Source organism: Mesoplodon bidens (assembly GCF_964165515.1).
Source record: "Mesoplodon bidens genome assembly, chromosome: 14".
Lineage (NCBI taxonomy): Eukaryota > Metazoa > Chordata > Mammalia > Artiodactyla > Ziphiidae > Mesoplodon > Mesoplodon bidens.
The window spans coordinates 50,293,369-50,309,455 of NC_138170.1; the positions used below are offsets into that span (position 1 = coordinate 50,293,369).

Genomic DNA, 16,087 nt, shown 5'->3' on the forward strand with positions numbered 1-16,087 from the left:
AGGGAGCAAAGAGACAGAGAGAGAACACGGAGAGATCTATGAAATGAGGAGGGTAAATTTCAATATCCTTCAAGGCAAAGATTCTTAAATCTAGGATCTAGTTCATATAAGGACTCTCCAAGGAAATTTGTAAAAAATTTTATATATGTTGATATGGGCATATACAAGAGTATTACTGCTCTGAGGGCTCTTCTGATATGCTAAGATTTATTTGCTCAACATACATGTGAGAGATGCTCAGAACAAAGAGGTTTAAAAATTCAGAGCAAAAGAGAACAAAACAGTGTGAGACTTATTAGGGAACTGATAATCTAGAGAATTTAAATCTAGTAATTTTTTTAAGTTGATATTAATGAAGTGCTTGGGAACCCCAAAGGCAAATCAATGAACTATTCCTAGTAGAATTAGGCTTATAGAGGTGGTGACATTTAAAACAGGTCTCATTTAAAAGACATGATGCAAGGGCATGTAGGATGATTTGTCTGGCAGTAACGTGGGGTCATCCTGGGATTAGGGAAATTAGTAAGAGAAGAATCTGAAGGGGAGGCCAGGCTCCAGATGTAAAGAACCCTGTCTGTAAACTTTATGTGACTGTAATTTTATTCAGTAGAAAAGGGGGCTGGCACTTTAAACAAGGAAGTGGCATGATCAATTGTGTCTTCTAGGAAAGCAATTCTGGCTCCAGTGTGGACACTATGTAGACAAAAGAATTATTCAAACCTCCAAGAACCCATTCTTACCTAGATCTCTAGCTGCACTCATTAATGTTGACTGCATCTTCTTTTCTAAGTCATCCATTATTTCTCTTAATTCACTCAAGTTAGGATCAAATGAAGGTTTTACAAGGAATTCATGGTTTTCCACCTAGAGACAGAACAAAGAGTAGCTAAATTTTATCAATGATGGGTAAAGATAGAAGTCATGAAAGTATTTTTCTTATTTAATTTAAAATTCACTAATGTTTTGAGTTAAATGATTCACTATCCATAAGTTATTCAGTCACAACTATAAGGAGTTTGTATGCATTAACAGATATAAAGAGCTCTGTTTATTAGGAGCTTAGATCTCTAGATGTAGAAAAATTATTCATATGAAACACAGTGCTGATGATAATTTTGTCCCTAACAGTATTCATTATTTTTATTTATATTTTTCCCTAAGCAATGTTTAAAGACTGTAACAGAATGTGTAGTTTTTGCCCAAATCAAGGATCCATCTTAGGAATCTCGAAAAGTTAGGCCTTGAAATCCCTTTTTGAAACAAAACGACTAAAACTTGAACAGACAAAATTATGAAAGAATATTTTTTAAAAAGAATTAATCCTATCCTTATAGACATTAAGAACTATTGAAAAGACCTAATTTTATGTAAAAATATGAGTCAGTTTTCTAAAACAAGATTTTTAAAAATTCAGTAAGTGAGATTGATATAAATTCCTCCCAATTACTATCCACTTAATCAGAGCACACCTTCTTCACATACCAAAACTGAACACCACAATAAGGAAATAAAATCACAATACAGAAAGCTAGCAAAAAAGAGAATAAAATGTTTATCAAATAACTTTCTCAATTTAAACCAACAAAAGATTTAATTATATAATATACTAAAATTTTAAATAAACCTAATTTTTTAAAAGGGAAAAGATTTATAAAAATAGCTTTGCAAAATATAAAAATGTAAAGGTTGACATTTTCTTTTATAAAACGGCACTTGTTTGCATGTATGAGAAAAACATCAAGTCATTAAATGAGCAGGCATAAAAACACACAACTCACAGATGAGAAAATAAGTAGTAAACTAAAGCCACAGAAAACTGCTAAAGCTCCATAATAATAAAACACATGAATTTTTTTTTTTTTTTTTTTTTTTTTGCGTTATGCGGGCCTCTCACTGTTGTGGCCTCTCCCGTTGCGGAGCACAGGCTCCGGACGCGCAGGCTCAGCGGCCATGGCTCACGGGCCCAGCCGCTCCGCGGCATGTGGGATCTTCCCGGACTGGGGCACGAACCCGTGTCCCCTGCATCGGCAGGCGAACTCTCAACCACTGTGCCACCAGGGAAGCCCAAAACACGTGAATATTTAAGCAACCTTAAGGTATTATTCTATAGCTATTTTTTTTAAAGAAAAAGGAAAAAACCTATCACGAAATACTAATGAGGCTATAGTGAAATTAGTATACTCATTCATTTCTGGTGAGAATCTAAGTTGTTATAACCTTTAAAAAAGAAAAAGCAATATGAGACAAGACTCAGAGATATCTGTTATACTCTGACATAGCAATTCTACTCCTGGGAATTCAATCTAAGGAAATAATGCAACAGAAGCAAACAACACAGGGATGAATAAAATCTCTACAGATTTATCTGTTACAACAAGACCTGGAAATAACAGAACATCACAATATTTGCACAATCGTACATCACTAGAATATTATACAGTTATTTAAACAAACAATGAAGATGATCTAGAAACAAGGACCAAGACTTATGATAATCCAAGGGAAAAAATAATGTTACAATGGTGGATTGACAGTGTTAAAGCAGAACTGCCTTCTTCCAATGAAACTTAAAGAGAAGTGAGGCTGAGCCAGGCTTAGTTCCCATCCTCACTCCCACCTTCCAGAAATTCTCTGGTGAGTCAACAAAACCCTGAGAAATCTCACTAATAATCCCAACCTGGAGAGTAGAAAGTTGAGGGGTGCCCTTACATTTTCCTTCTGCAGATGGGGGAATACTATTCTGAAAATGCTGCTGGGAGACCCCAGTGAAGCAAGGGAAAGTGATGACTGAACTCTAACTTAGTAAACACTCTTAGGCCACACACCAAATGGAGTATCCTTCAGTAATGCCTTACTCCTCCCAAACAATGGATAAGAAAATATACCACCCAACTAAGTGATCTAACCTAGAACTGAGGTATTCTAACAAACACCATACAATGACCTCTACGAGTTATCTTTCAGATTATCACCCACCTAGCTCCAGAAACACACACACCCATTACACCAGCCTACACAAAGGAAATGGAACAAAATAAACCCAGGCTTAGAACTCCAAAACGGGATAATGTAATCAAGAAACAAGATAAAAAGAATAAGGAAGGGAAGTTAGATCCTAGCAATATCATTAAAATACAAATAAATACAACATAACAAAGAAGAGATACCGTTGAATCAAATTACCTGTACTGACATAGTAGAAAAGACTTGATATAATCAGAGAGAATTCACATGAAAGAGATTAAAGTAATTAGAGAGGAGAAAATAAGTATGGAAGATACTAGAAATCTTCAAAAACAAAAGCAAAAACTCCGCTATCCTAGAAATACTAGATAAAATATTATAAGCACTTTTTCAAATAAATGTATAGTTGAGTTAGGGAAAACTATGTCTGAGCTCCTGCAAAGTGGAGAGTCCCCAGCATAGAGCAAGGCCGGGGGACCATGTTAAAAACCTACTTCATGAGATATGGTAACAATTAGGGAAACCTGCCTCTATCAGCCTGGGCCCCTGGAAAAGGGAAGGCGGGGGCAGAATCTCCTCTCTGACAATGTGTGACTAAAAGCCAGCCTTTACTATATATAAAATAGATAACTAATAAGAACCTACTGTCTGGCACAGGAAACTCTACTCAGTACTCTGTAATGACCTATATGGGAAAAGAATCTAACAAAGAGTGGATATATGTATATGTATAACTGATTCACTTTGCTCTACAGCAGAAACTAACACAACACTGGAAATCAGCTATATTCCAATAAAAATTAATTTTAAATAAATAAATAAATAAAAGCCTGCCTTCACTGGGGTTGGGATTTCAAAAGTCTGCTGTATGTCTTAGCAGTGAAAAAGGCTGCTGGGTGTGGCCATTTCCATTATCCCCTCCTTCTACAGTGACAGAACTGACAATTTTTCATGAGACAAGTAGCTACTAAGAATAAAGACTACATTTTCCAGCTTCACTTGAAGCTGGTGTGGGCATGTAACTAAATTCTGACCAATAGAATGTGAGCAGGAATGATGTGTACCATTTCCAGAATGTGTCCTCCTCTTCCCCTTTAGTCCTCTCCCATTGTCTGGAATAAAGATAAGGTAGTAAGCCATCCTAGACCTTGAAGATGAAGGCAACACCCTAAGGATGCTAGAGAAGTAGAGGAGGAGACAGGGTGCAGAGACAGTGGGGCTGCCCTGCCAGCCCTGTGCTGCTATGCCCACACTGTCGTGATAGATAATGAAACCCCTATTCCTGTTTAAGCCACTGTTATTTATTTATTTGAGGTTTCTTTTTCAACAGCTAAATCTCTGCCCTAACAAATGTAGAAAGCTACAGGCTGAGAAATTAACTTAAATGTGTTACTGGGTTAATTACATTTGTAGGGTATCAGGCAAAAAGCAAAAGCAAATTTTATCTGAGAGGATATATGATTTGCCTGTATGATTTGCACAGAAGGAACCCAGATAAATGAGACTTCATAATCTAAACATACATAACAGACAAGGAAACAAGCCACCACGAGTAAGAGAGTCAAAAAAAAAAAAAAAAAAAAGGTAAGACTCAGCAGAAAGAAGACAAGGAGCAGATTTAAATCCAAGAAATTTTAGAGATGGAATATTAAGAATGGGAATGGAGGGCCTCCCTGGTGGCGCAGTGGTTGAGAATCCGCCTGCCGATGCAGGGGACACGGGTTCGTGCCCTGGTGTGGGAAGATCCCACATGCCGTGGAGCGGCTGGGCCCATGAGCCATGGCCGCTGAACCTGCTCGTCCGGAGCCTGTGCTCCACAACGGGAGAGGCCACAACAGTGAGAGGCCCGCATACCGCAAAAAAAAAAAAAAAAAAAAAAAAAAAAAAGAATGGGAATGGAATACATGAGCAAAGAACAAGATACTACTTAAAAAAAAAAAAGACTAGGCAGACTTAGAAATGAACCGAACAACTTCTATAAATGAAAAATATAATCATTAAAAAAAAACACAAAAACCCGGGCTTCCCTGGTCGGGCAGTGGTTAAGAATCCGCCTGCCAATGCAGGGGACATGGATTCGAGCCCTGGCCCAGGAACATCCCACATGCCGCGGAGCAACTAAGCCCATGCGCCACAACTACTGAGCCTGTGCTCTAGAGCCTGCACCACAACTACTGAGCCCACGTGCTGCAACTAGTGAAGCCCACCCACCTAGAGCCCACGCTCTGCAACGAGAAGCCACCACAATGAGAAGCCTGTGCACCGCAATGAAGAGTAGTCCCTGCTCGTCACAACTAGAGAAAGTCTGCGCGCAGCAACAAAGACCCAAGACAGCCAAAAATAAATATAAATAAAATAAATAAATTTATTTTTAAAAAACCCAATGGGATTGTTAAACAACATATTAGAGCTGAAGAATTAGACCATCTGAAATAATCACAAAGAGAGAAGCACAGACACATGGCAGAAAAAGAATGCAAAAGTCTAACATATGTCTAATCATAGCTTTAGAAAAAAAGAGTAAAGAAACACAATAGTCAAAGAGATAATGACTAATAATTTTCAGTTCTCTTATTAAGAAAACACAGCAGGGCTTCCCTGTTGGCGCAGTGGTTGAGAGTCTGCCTGCCGATGCAGGGGACGCGGGTTCGTGCCCCGGTCCAGGAGGATCCCGTGTGCCGTGGAGTGGCTGGGCCCGTGAGCCATGGCTGCTGGGCCTGTGCGTCTGGAGCCTGTGCTCCACAACGGGAGAGGCGGCAATAGTGAGAGGCCCGCATACCGCAAAGAAAAAAAAAAAGAAAACACAGCAAATCCAAATAGGAAAAATAAAAAAGAAATCCACTTTTGGACCCAGTGTAGTAAAAGGAACCAATATCTGGGATCAAAACTTGTAAACAACAATAGTGCAAGCCAACAGACAATGCAACACAATCTTACAGGTACTAAGGAAAAGCAGCTATCAACATGGAATTGTACACTCAGATAAAATATCCTTCAAGAACAAGGGTGACACCAAGAGGGGAAAGCGGGGGTTCGGGGGTGGGATGAATTGGGAGATTAGGATTGACTTATATACACTAATATGTATAAAATAGATAGCTAATAAGAACCTGCTGTATAGCACAGGGAATTCTACTTCACTCCACTGTACAGTAGAAACTAACACAACATTGTAAAAACAACTATACCCCAATAAAAAAAAGAACAAGGGTGAAATACAGACATTTTCCAACAAACAAAATCTGACTAACAGACTCCCCTCCACCAATAAAGGAACTCCTAAAGAATATCCAGGAAGAAGAAATGAACAGCAAAGAAAATGGTAAGCATATGGGCAAATCTTAACACTGACTATAGAGAAATCTAAGGGGTATAAAAAATAGAACTAAACTATCAGCCAGTAATGAAGAAATATAATCTGATCTAAGGTATTCTAAGGTCCTAGTATTCTGGGGGAGAAGTAAGAAGATGCTGATAATGTTTTTGACTTTGATGAGTTATGTATACACATTAAAAAAAAAAATTTGTGAAGAACTTCAAACCAGTGCATGTGTGATAGGATACAGGAGGAGCATAAGAAGAGGGAAAATGGTAATTTTTAAAACCCAATCGACATAAAATTAAGAAAGAACAGGTAAGGGGAACCAGGAACAATAAGAATCACAAAATAATTTGGTAGAAATAAATCCAAATTACCACTTTAAAAAAAGAGCTTATCAAATTAAACTTTTTTTTTTTTTTTTGGCTGCTTTGGGTCTTCATTGCTGCGCACAGGCTTTCTCTAGTTGCGGTGAGCTGGGCCACCCTTCGATGCAGTGCACAGGCTTCTCACTGCACTGGCTTCTCTTGTTGCAGAGCACAGGCTCCAGGCATGCAGGCTTCAGCAGTTGTGGCTCATGGGCCTAGTTGCCCCACGGCATGTGGGATCTTCCCACACCAGGGATTGAACCCACTGCCAGGCAGATTCTTAACCAATGCACCACCAGAGAAGTCCCTATCAAATTAAAATTTTTTTTAGTTTTTTAAAAATTTATTTATTTTATTTATTTATTTTGGCTGTGTTGGGTCTTTGTTGCTGCTGCGGGCCCCCTCCAGTTGCAGCAAGCGGGGGCTACTCCTTGCTGAGGTGCACAGGCATCTCACCACAGTGGCCCCTCTTGTTGCGGCGTGAGGGCTTCAGTAGTTGTGGCATGCGGGCTCAGTAGTTGTGGCTCGTGGGCTCTAGAGTACAGGCTCAGCAGTCGTGGCACACGGGCTTAGTTGCTCCGCGGCACGTGGGATCCTCCCGGACCAATGGAAGGCGGATTCTCAACCACTGTGCCACCAGGGAAGCCCTCAAATTAAATTTTAAAATAAATAAAATCCTGCTATAAGTTTTACCTAAACCAAAAAAACTCACAAAGGATGGGAAAAGATATACCATGTGAAAAACAAAAAAGAAGGACTCTGGCACTGCTTTCTTATTATCAGACAAAATAAATCTGAGGCAAAAAGCATTACATAATAATAGCATTACTATTATTTAAATACCCCTAAGAATGATAAAGGTTCAATTGCCCACACATACACAAAAAATGACAGCTCTGTGCCTTGAAAACATGAAGCAAAAATGTACTGAATTTATGAAGACATCCACATTTCTCTCAGTAACTCAGCAGATTAAAATTAGCAAGTATCCAGACAATGTGAACAAAACAACTAAAGCTTTATCTAATGGACATATAGAGAACTCTGCAACCAAAATTAGGGAGCACTCATAATCCACACACACGGAGAATTTTTATGAAACTGACACATACCAAGCTTGGAAATTTAAAAACTTACTTCTAAACAAATGACAACCAAAGAACAAATAAATGATAATGGAATAAAGGACTTAAAACTAAGTAAGAAATTGTACCTCTCAAAACGTATAGGATTCAGTCAGCTAAAACAACACATTGAAAGAAAAGTATAATCTTAAGTGCTTACTAAAAAAGAAAAGGCTGGAAAAATAGTGAACGCTCAACTAAAGAGGCTGAAAAGAGACCAAAAATAGATGAAATATATATGTAAGAATGGAAATTAATGGGAAAAAAAAAAACCAAAGATACAAAAGAGGATTTTAAAGGTCGATTTAGACAAGTTGATCTCTAAAAAACAGACAAACTATGGAAAGGAAGAAGTGTCAAGGGAGGCACAAACAAATTATATTAAAAATAAATAAGAAATCTATCTGCAAATACAGCAGTCCTTTTAAAAATAATAAGCAATCACTATGAACAACTTTTAGCAATTGGAAAACTCAGAAATATATATCTACTAGAAATATATTCAGAATATAAATAGAACACTTACAACTCAACAACAGAAAGACAACACAATTTAAAAATGAGCAAAGGATCTGAAGAGACATTTCTCCAAAGATATAAAATGATCAACAGGGACTTCCCTGGTGGCGCAGTGGTTAAGAATCCTCCTGCCAATGCAGGGGACACGGGTTCGAGCCCTGGTCCGGGAAGATCCCACATGCCGCAGAGCAACTAAGCCCGTGCGCCACAACTACTGAGCCTGCACTATAGAGCCTGCGAGCCACAACTACTGAGCCCGCGTGCTGCAACTACTGAAGCCCATGCACCTAGAGCCCATGCTCCACAAGAGAAGCCACAGCAATAAGAAGCCCATGCACCACAACGAAGAGTAGCCCCCGCTCGCCGCAACTAGAGAAAACCCGTGCACAGCAACGAAAACCCAACGCAGCCAAAAAGCAATCAATAAAATTTAAAAATAAAATAAAATGATCAACAAATATATGAAAAGATACTTGTCATTAGACACCAGGGAAATGCAAATCAAAACCACAATCAAATACAACTTCATACCAACTAGGATGGCTATTAAAACAACAAAACAAACAAAAACCACAGAATATAACAAGTATTAGCAAGAATGTGGAGAAACTGGAATCCTCATATATTGCTGGTGGGAATGATAAATGGTGCAGGGACTATGGAAAACAGTTTAGTGATTCCTCAAAAAGTTAAACATAAAATTACCATATGACTCAGCAATTTCACTCCTAGGTATATACCTAAAAGAACTGAACAAATACTTGTACATGACTGTTCAAAGCAGTACTATTCATAATAGCCAAAAAGTAGAAACAACCTTTAAGTCTATCAACAACTGACTAGATAAACAAAATGTAGTATATATATATAATGGAATATTATTGAGTCATAAAAGAAGCCAGTCACGAAAGGTCACATATTGTATGATTCCATTTATAAAAAATGTCAAGAATTGGCAAGTCCATAGAGATGAAAAGTAGATTAGTGGTTGCCAGCATCTAGGGAAATTGGGAAAAGTAAGTAACTGCTAGTGGATATGGGTTTTCTTTTGGTGGTAATGAAAATATTTTAGAACTAACTGGTAGTGGTTGCACAACAGTGTAAATGTACTAAATACCAATGAATAACACACTTTAAATTGGTTAATTTTATGTAAATTCCCCTCCAAAAAATGTAATCATTGGAAACAAAACAAAGGAAAAATATATTTATGGATAGAAAAACTCAATGTTGAGAGGGAGGAGATATGGGGATATATGTATATGTATAGCTGATCCACTTTGTTATAAAGCAGAAACACAACATTGTAAAGCAATTATACTCCAATAAAGATGTTAAATTAATTAATTAATTTTTAAAAAGACTCAATGTTGTAATGATGTTGATTCTCCCAAGTTAATCATTAAATTAAATGCAATTTCAATCAAAATACTTAAGACAGGGCTTCCCTGGTGGCGCAGTGGTTGAGAGTCCGCCTGCCGATGCAGGGGACACGGGTTCGTGCCCCGGTCTGGGAAGATCCCACATGCCGCGGAGCGGTTGGGCCCGTGGGCCGTGGCCGTTGAGCCTGCGCGTCCGGAGCCTGTGCTCCGCAACGGGAGAGGCCACAACAGTGAGAGGCCCACGTACAGCAAAAAAAAAAAAAAAAAAAAAAAAAAAAAAAAAATACTTAAGACAATATTATTTATAAAGTTTAGAAATAACCAATAGCACATATTAATGAAATATGATGAAAATACTAATATTAATGAAATGCATGAAAATTATAATAAACACCAATTTCAGGATAGCATGTAATTCTGTGGAGGGATGTATGCAAACAGGACTTTATAGTGTGCATACAAATGTTGATTATATTAGTATGACAAGTATTTTATAATCAAAATTTTAAACTTTTAAATACCTCAAAACGGAGGAAAGTGGATGGAGAAATTAACAGGAGAAAGAATGTGGATAGAAAGAAGGGGAAAGGAAGGAAAAGGGGTGGGAAGAGAGAAGGAAAGAAAAAGAGGTCAAGGCCCAGAGGGGGCCAGACAGAGGAAAGGGGGAAGGTGAAAGTGGGGAAAGATAAGGGGTGAAGGAAAGGGAACAGGAATGAAGAATTCTTCACGCATCCAGGCAGAGCAGATTACCTGGAATGAGGGGATGGGGAGGCAGGTGGGAGGACAGGGCGGTAGTAAATCAAAAGTGATAACAGACATTTCATTAACACTGAATGTCAGAAGATAGTGGTGCATCACCCTCAAAGTTTAGGAAAGCTGCAACTATAATAATGAAGATTTGCTCAAGAATAAAGCTAAAAGACAGATATGCTTATCAAGCATAAAATAATTCAAGGACTATAATATCCATCAACCTTTCTTTTTAAAAAACCCAAAACACCTGAAAAACAGATCTAGCCAAATAAAAGTGGAATCAAGCATTTTAAAGCCAGGAATGAAGAAGCCATGGTAAAAGGACATGGTAAGCACTGAATCCATTTACATATAAACATGAACATTAAACAGCCTGGAAATTGGAATTAAGGCTACAGACATGTTGGGCATATTTTAGACCTGGCCAGTGTAAAAATATAACTATTAATAAATACCAAGAGGTATGAAGGGAGTTCTACAGAAGCACATACAAGAGTGGTTAACTGCTCAACTTTCAGAGCAGGTAATTAATACTCCAAAATTGAAACATGTCCTTCAAAGAAATCTCCAATCTCCTCATATTTTTCCTAATGTGAGTTTCTTTAACCTATGTTTTAGATTATTTTCCCTCTCTTATGGTGAAAAATTATTCATTTGAAGTTCAACAATTCCCTCCCATAATTTTTTTTTCTGTTACACTGAAAACCATTAGGTTGGATCCTTTTTAAATTAGAAGTTATGTCTATAGTATGAACTCATTTCTCTATCTATGCATCTGTCTGTACATAACCATAAAAAGACCATTAGCTGTGTCTCAATGGAGGCACTACTAGGATTTTTTTTTTAATGATATCACTTACATGTGGAATCTAAAAAATACAACAAACTAGTGATTGTAACAAAAAAGAAGCATACTCACAAATACAGAGAACAAACTAGTGGTTACCAACAGGGAGAGGGTGGGAAGGAGAAATATAGGGGGGGCAGAATGGGACGTACAAACTATTGGGTGTAAGAAAGGCTACAAACATGAATTGTACAACATAGGGAATATAGCCAATATTTTGTAATAATAAGTGGAGTATAACCTTTAAAATTGTATAAATTGGAGTAGTCTCTTATTGTCCATTGTATTTCTGTGGTGTCCATTGTAATTCTTTTTCATTTCTACTTTTATTGATTTGAGCCCTTTCCCTTTTTTTCTTGATGAGTCTGGCTAAAAGTTTGTCAATATTGTGTATCTTTTCAAAGAACCATCTTCTAGTTTCATTGATCTTTCTATTGTTTTCTTCATCTCTATTTCATTTATTTCTGCTCTGATCTTCATGATTTTTTTCCTTCTACTAATTTTGGGTTTTGTTTGTTCTTCTTTCTCTAGTTGATCTAGGTTTAAGGTTAGGTTGTTTATTTGAGTTTTTTCTTGTTTGCTGAGGTAAGCTTGTATCACTGTAAACTTCCCTCTTGAACTGCTTTTGCCATGTCCATAGGTTTTGGATTGTCGTGTTTTAATTGTAATTTATTTCTAGGTATTTTTTTTATTTCTTCAGTGATCCATTAGTTGTTTAGTAGCATACTGTTTAGTCTCCACGTGTTTGTGTTTTTTTTACAGTTTTTTTTCTTGTAGCTGATTTCTAATCTCTTACTGCTGTGGTCAGAAAATATGCTTGATATGACTTCAATTTTCATAAATTTACCTAGGTTTGCTTTGTGGCCCAGCATGTGATCTATCCTTGAGAATGTTCCTTGTGTACATGAGAAGAAAGTGTATTCTGCTGCTTTTGGATGGAATGTCCTATAAATATCAGTTAAGTCCATCTGGTCTAATGTTTCATTTCAGGACTGTTTTTCCTTATTGATTTTCTGTCTGGACGATCTGTCCATTGATGTAAGTGTGGTGTTAAAGTCCCCCACTATTATTGTCAATTTTCTTTCTCCATTTATGGCTCTTAGCATTTGACTTATATATTGAGGTGCTCCTATATTGGGTGCATATATATTTACAATTGTTATATCTTCTTGTTGGATTGATTCCTTGATCACTGTGTAGTGTCCTTCTTTGTCTCTTGTAACAGTCTTTATTTTAAAGTCTATCAATGAATTCAGTAAAGTTGCAGGATACAACATTAAGACACAGAAATCTCTTGCATTCCTATACAAGTTCTGAAGGCTGGGAAGTCCAAGATGAGGGTCCCAGCATGGCTCAGTTTTGGTAAGGGCCCACTTTCTGGTTCAGAGTCAGCACCTTCTCGCTGTGTTCTTACGCGGCGTAAAGGGCACTACTAGGATTTTGAGTGGGACAATACTTTATTGTAAGGGACTAAAACACAAAATTTCAACATCTGTCCTCTAAACCTTCAATACTGCCCATACTTGAGAAAAGACTAAATGTTAGTAAGAGTTATTTCTGGGTGGTAGATGTGGAGGATATTTTTAACTACCATCTCTCTACCTTTCTGCATTGTGTGAATGCTATTTTATATAGGTATCAGTTTTACAAAAACAGTGTTTTGTTTTTTATAAGACAACTATAAGAAAAAATGTCAACACTCTGACAGAATTCTAGATGGAAGAATATGAATACTTCCATTTTTTGTATTTCTTTTTCATTTCCAAGTACAAAAACTTTAAAGTATTTATATTTAATTTAAAGTTATAAAGTATCTTTATAACTTACATATACTTATACAGTAATGATATATGAAATATATATATATTGTATGAGGATTATTCAATTGTGGCTTTTTAAAAACTATTTCAATTTCTTCTGTCCCAGTATTTTCAATAAAAATTTATCTAAAGTCATTACTTTTCCAATAGTAGATGAAATATCAATAATAAGTGTATGTGAAAACTAAGATTCAAAGATATAATGGTCCAAATACATATAGAAAGGTTTAAAAATTTAATACATCTCACTGAATCATCCAATAAACAAATATTGTTTGCATTTTTGTGAAAAATCATTGGTTTTTTTGAACCCTGTCTTGGGGTAGTTTTGCTCTACATTTACTTCAAAAATGGAAAACCTTTCTATAAGAAAGTAGCCACAAAAAACACCCAACACATTTATATAAAAAGCTAAGCCTAGGAAAAAACAAAAATTAACCCAACCACTCATATAAATGACTGCTCCTCTCATCACATGAATTCCTAAGTGCACAGGTAGAAAATATTAAATCATACATGAAACGATTGATAATATCCTCTTGAGGTTTTCTCAAAGTGGTTCTGAATCACGTGATTGAAACGCCTAAATTCACTACAAATATCTACAATGACAGTGAAGGGTTGAATTCACCTCATAACTTGAGCTAAGTTTAAAAGTTTGTAACTGAGAATAAAGACAGAATCTTAGGAGACACTCCTGGTGGTCTTACAACAGTTATTTCCCTACTTCTCCCTTCCCAGTAGTGCTCTTATACTTTGTGTATCTCCAACTAGGGAAATAACCTACCCCTTGTACCTTAGGCCAAACATCACATTCTATTTCTCTGGCCACAATCATTGCTTAAATAGTCCCATCAAGGCAAACTTCAGGACTCTTTCTTGGAATATGGCATGAACTGCTCCTGGTAGGTAGCCATCCTAGAGCCAAAAGAGGAACCAGCCTTAGGTCAAAATTTAAATCACAAAAAAATAGAAGAGATCAAGAAACTAGGTCCTTTGGATGGCCTTACAGAGCTGCTGAATAAAGCAACTCTAAATAAAGCCTACCGTATCTCTAGACTTAAAATTTCATGAGCCAAGGTGTACTGAGAGTTTAGATTACCTGCAAAAATAAAGAGTCCTAATTGATATAAAGTTTAACCACAAGTCATCTACTCATGTCACTGTGGCATAAAAATTATATTGAGATGAAAGCATGAGAGTAGACTTTGTTTCTGAACTCTCTTATCTACCTAAAAGCAGAGCCTCCCCAAAGAACTCAATTGTCGTTAAGTCCTTTCCCAGGGAGTTTCACAACCAGGGAAGTCAAAACTATCATATCTTCCATCTGTTCTCCAAAGAGCTCATTTATCTTTCCTAAAAGCCATTTGTTTTCCAATAAGTGCCTTCTCTCCCACTCCCCTTTCCCCTAATATTCCCAAATTCTAACAGCTTCCTTGAGTCACATTTTTCTGTTACTCATAACAGCTTCCTTGAGTCACATTTTCTGTGTTCTCTTGCTAAATTTTTTTTTTGGTCAGTTTAATTACCAGTCCCCCAAACAATGAACCTAAGAAAGGAGAAGAAAAGTTTTCTTTCCCTACAAAGTGAACTACTTAATACTGTACTTTCAGATTTAAAAACTAGGGCTTGTTGTATCTAAAGTGACAGCAATGAAATTAGGACAAATGACCTCTTCTTTTGCAGTCTATATCCAACCAATTACTGCACTGCTTACCTTCGCAATCCACTCTTCCCAGATATTTATAAAATCTTATAATGCTCCAATCCCATAGCATCATTCAAGAATTAACACTGACTACTATTTTACAGTCACAGCAAATTCTAGTTTAACAGATATGTGTCAAGTATTTCAGATCAAAGTAAAAATCCTTAACCCACAATAAGGATAATACAATTGAGTTGAAGAAAAGCACACCAGGCTGTTAACATTGTTCATCTGAAAAGAGGGAAAGAGAAATATCAAGGACAGTTATTTTTGACTCTGTATTTCTTTCCATCATTTCGTTTCACTTGTTCTAATACTATGTGCTCCATTTATAAGTAGAAATGCACCAAATAAAGAAAAACACTTTAAAAGTGTATATCATGGTATTTTAAATATCTTTCTGGAAAACTACCCACAAGCACACTAACCTACAAGCAAATGAAAAAAACTGCCCTATCACTGACAAAATATTACCAGAAAAGCATTTATACCTACACACACAGACACACACACACAAACACACACACTCACACACATTCATGTGCTTCTAAAATCCAAAGATTTTAAACAGGTGGATACTGCTGCCCCCTTCTTCCCAACAGGTGAGGATGTGGCCTTACCTGTGACTGGGCAGAGTTGGACATTTGTAAACATTCCTTTAAATGAAAGCAAGTAAACGTGTAGCTCTTGATGGTTAAAAAAAACTCTGACTAAAATAGAGGTGGGAAAGCAAGAATTGAACTTTTCCATGTCATTACACCTATTTACACACTTGAAGGAACCCAGAGGCCAGGCAAAGCTCTGATGAAATGCTGCAGTTGATTTTGCCCTTTGTGGCCAGCTTTATTAGAAACTTCTAAGTTGCTATCTCCATGCCTTAATATTGTGGGTCTCAAACTTAATCATGTATCAGAATCACCTGGTGGGCTTGTTAAAACAGATTGCTGGGCTCCCAATGATCTAAAAGTTGGGCACCTAAAATCATTCCACTAACAGCAATATTACAGAGGAAACAAGAGCTAAAACAAGTTTTCCTAAACAAAGGATGAACGATGCAAGTTTTCTGACTGCTTAACCTACAAGTAAATGGAAAAGACTGCCCTATCACTGACAAATTACCAGAAAAGAGCATTTATACCTACACGCGTGCACATGCGCACACACACACACACACACGTAATTCTAAAATCCAAAGAGCACAGAGTAAACGAGGTTTAATTTCTTTAAATCTCAGTTAATGATCCAGTAAAAACAAAATAAATCAACATCATATATGGCAAATG

At 37.0% G+C, this 16,087-nt stretch overlaps 1 protein-coding gene across 2 annotated transcripts in view; it reads right to left on the reverse strand.

Moving 5' to 3' along the window:
- Positions 1 to 16,087, reverse strand: part of MSH2 (mutS homolog 2) — a 75,952-nt gene that overhangs the window by 14,454 nt on the left and 45,411 nt on the right. For both annotated transcript variants that reach the window (XM_081254041.1, XM_081254040.1), the window contains exon 9: positions 741 to 864. In XM_081254041.1, the coding sequence (XP_081110167.1) occupies positions 741 to 864 (124 nt within the window). The remainder of the gene's footprint in view (positions 1 to 740; positions 865 to 16,087) is intronic.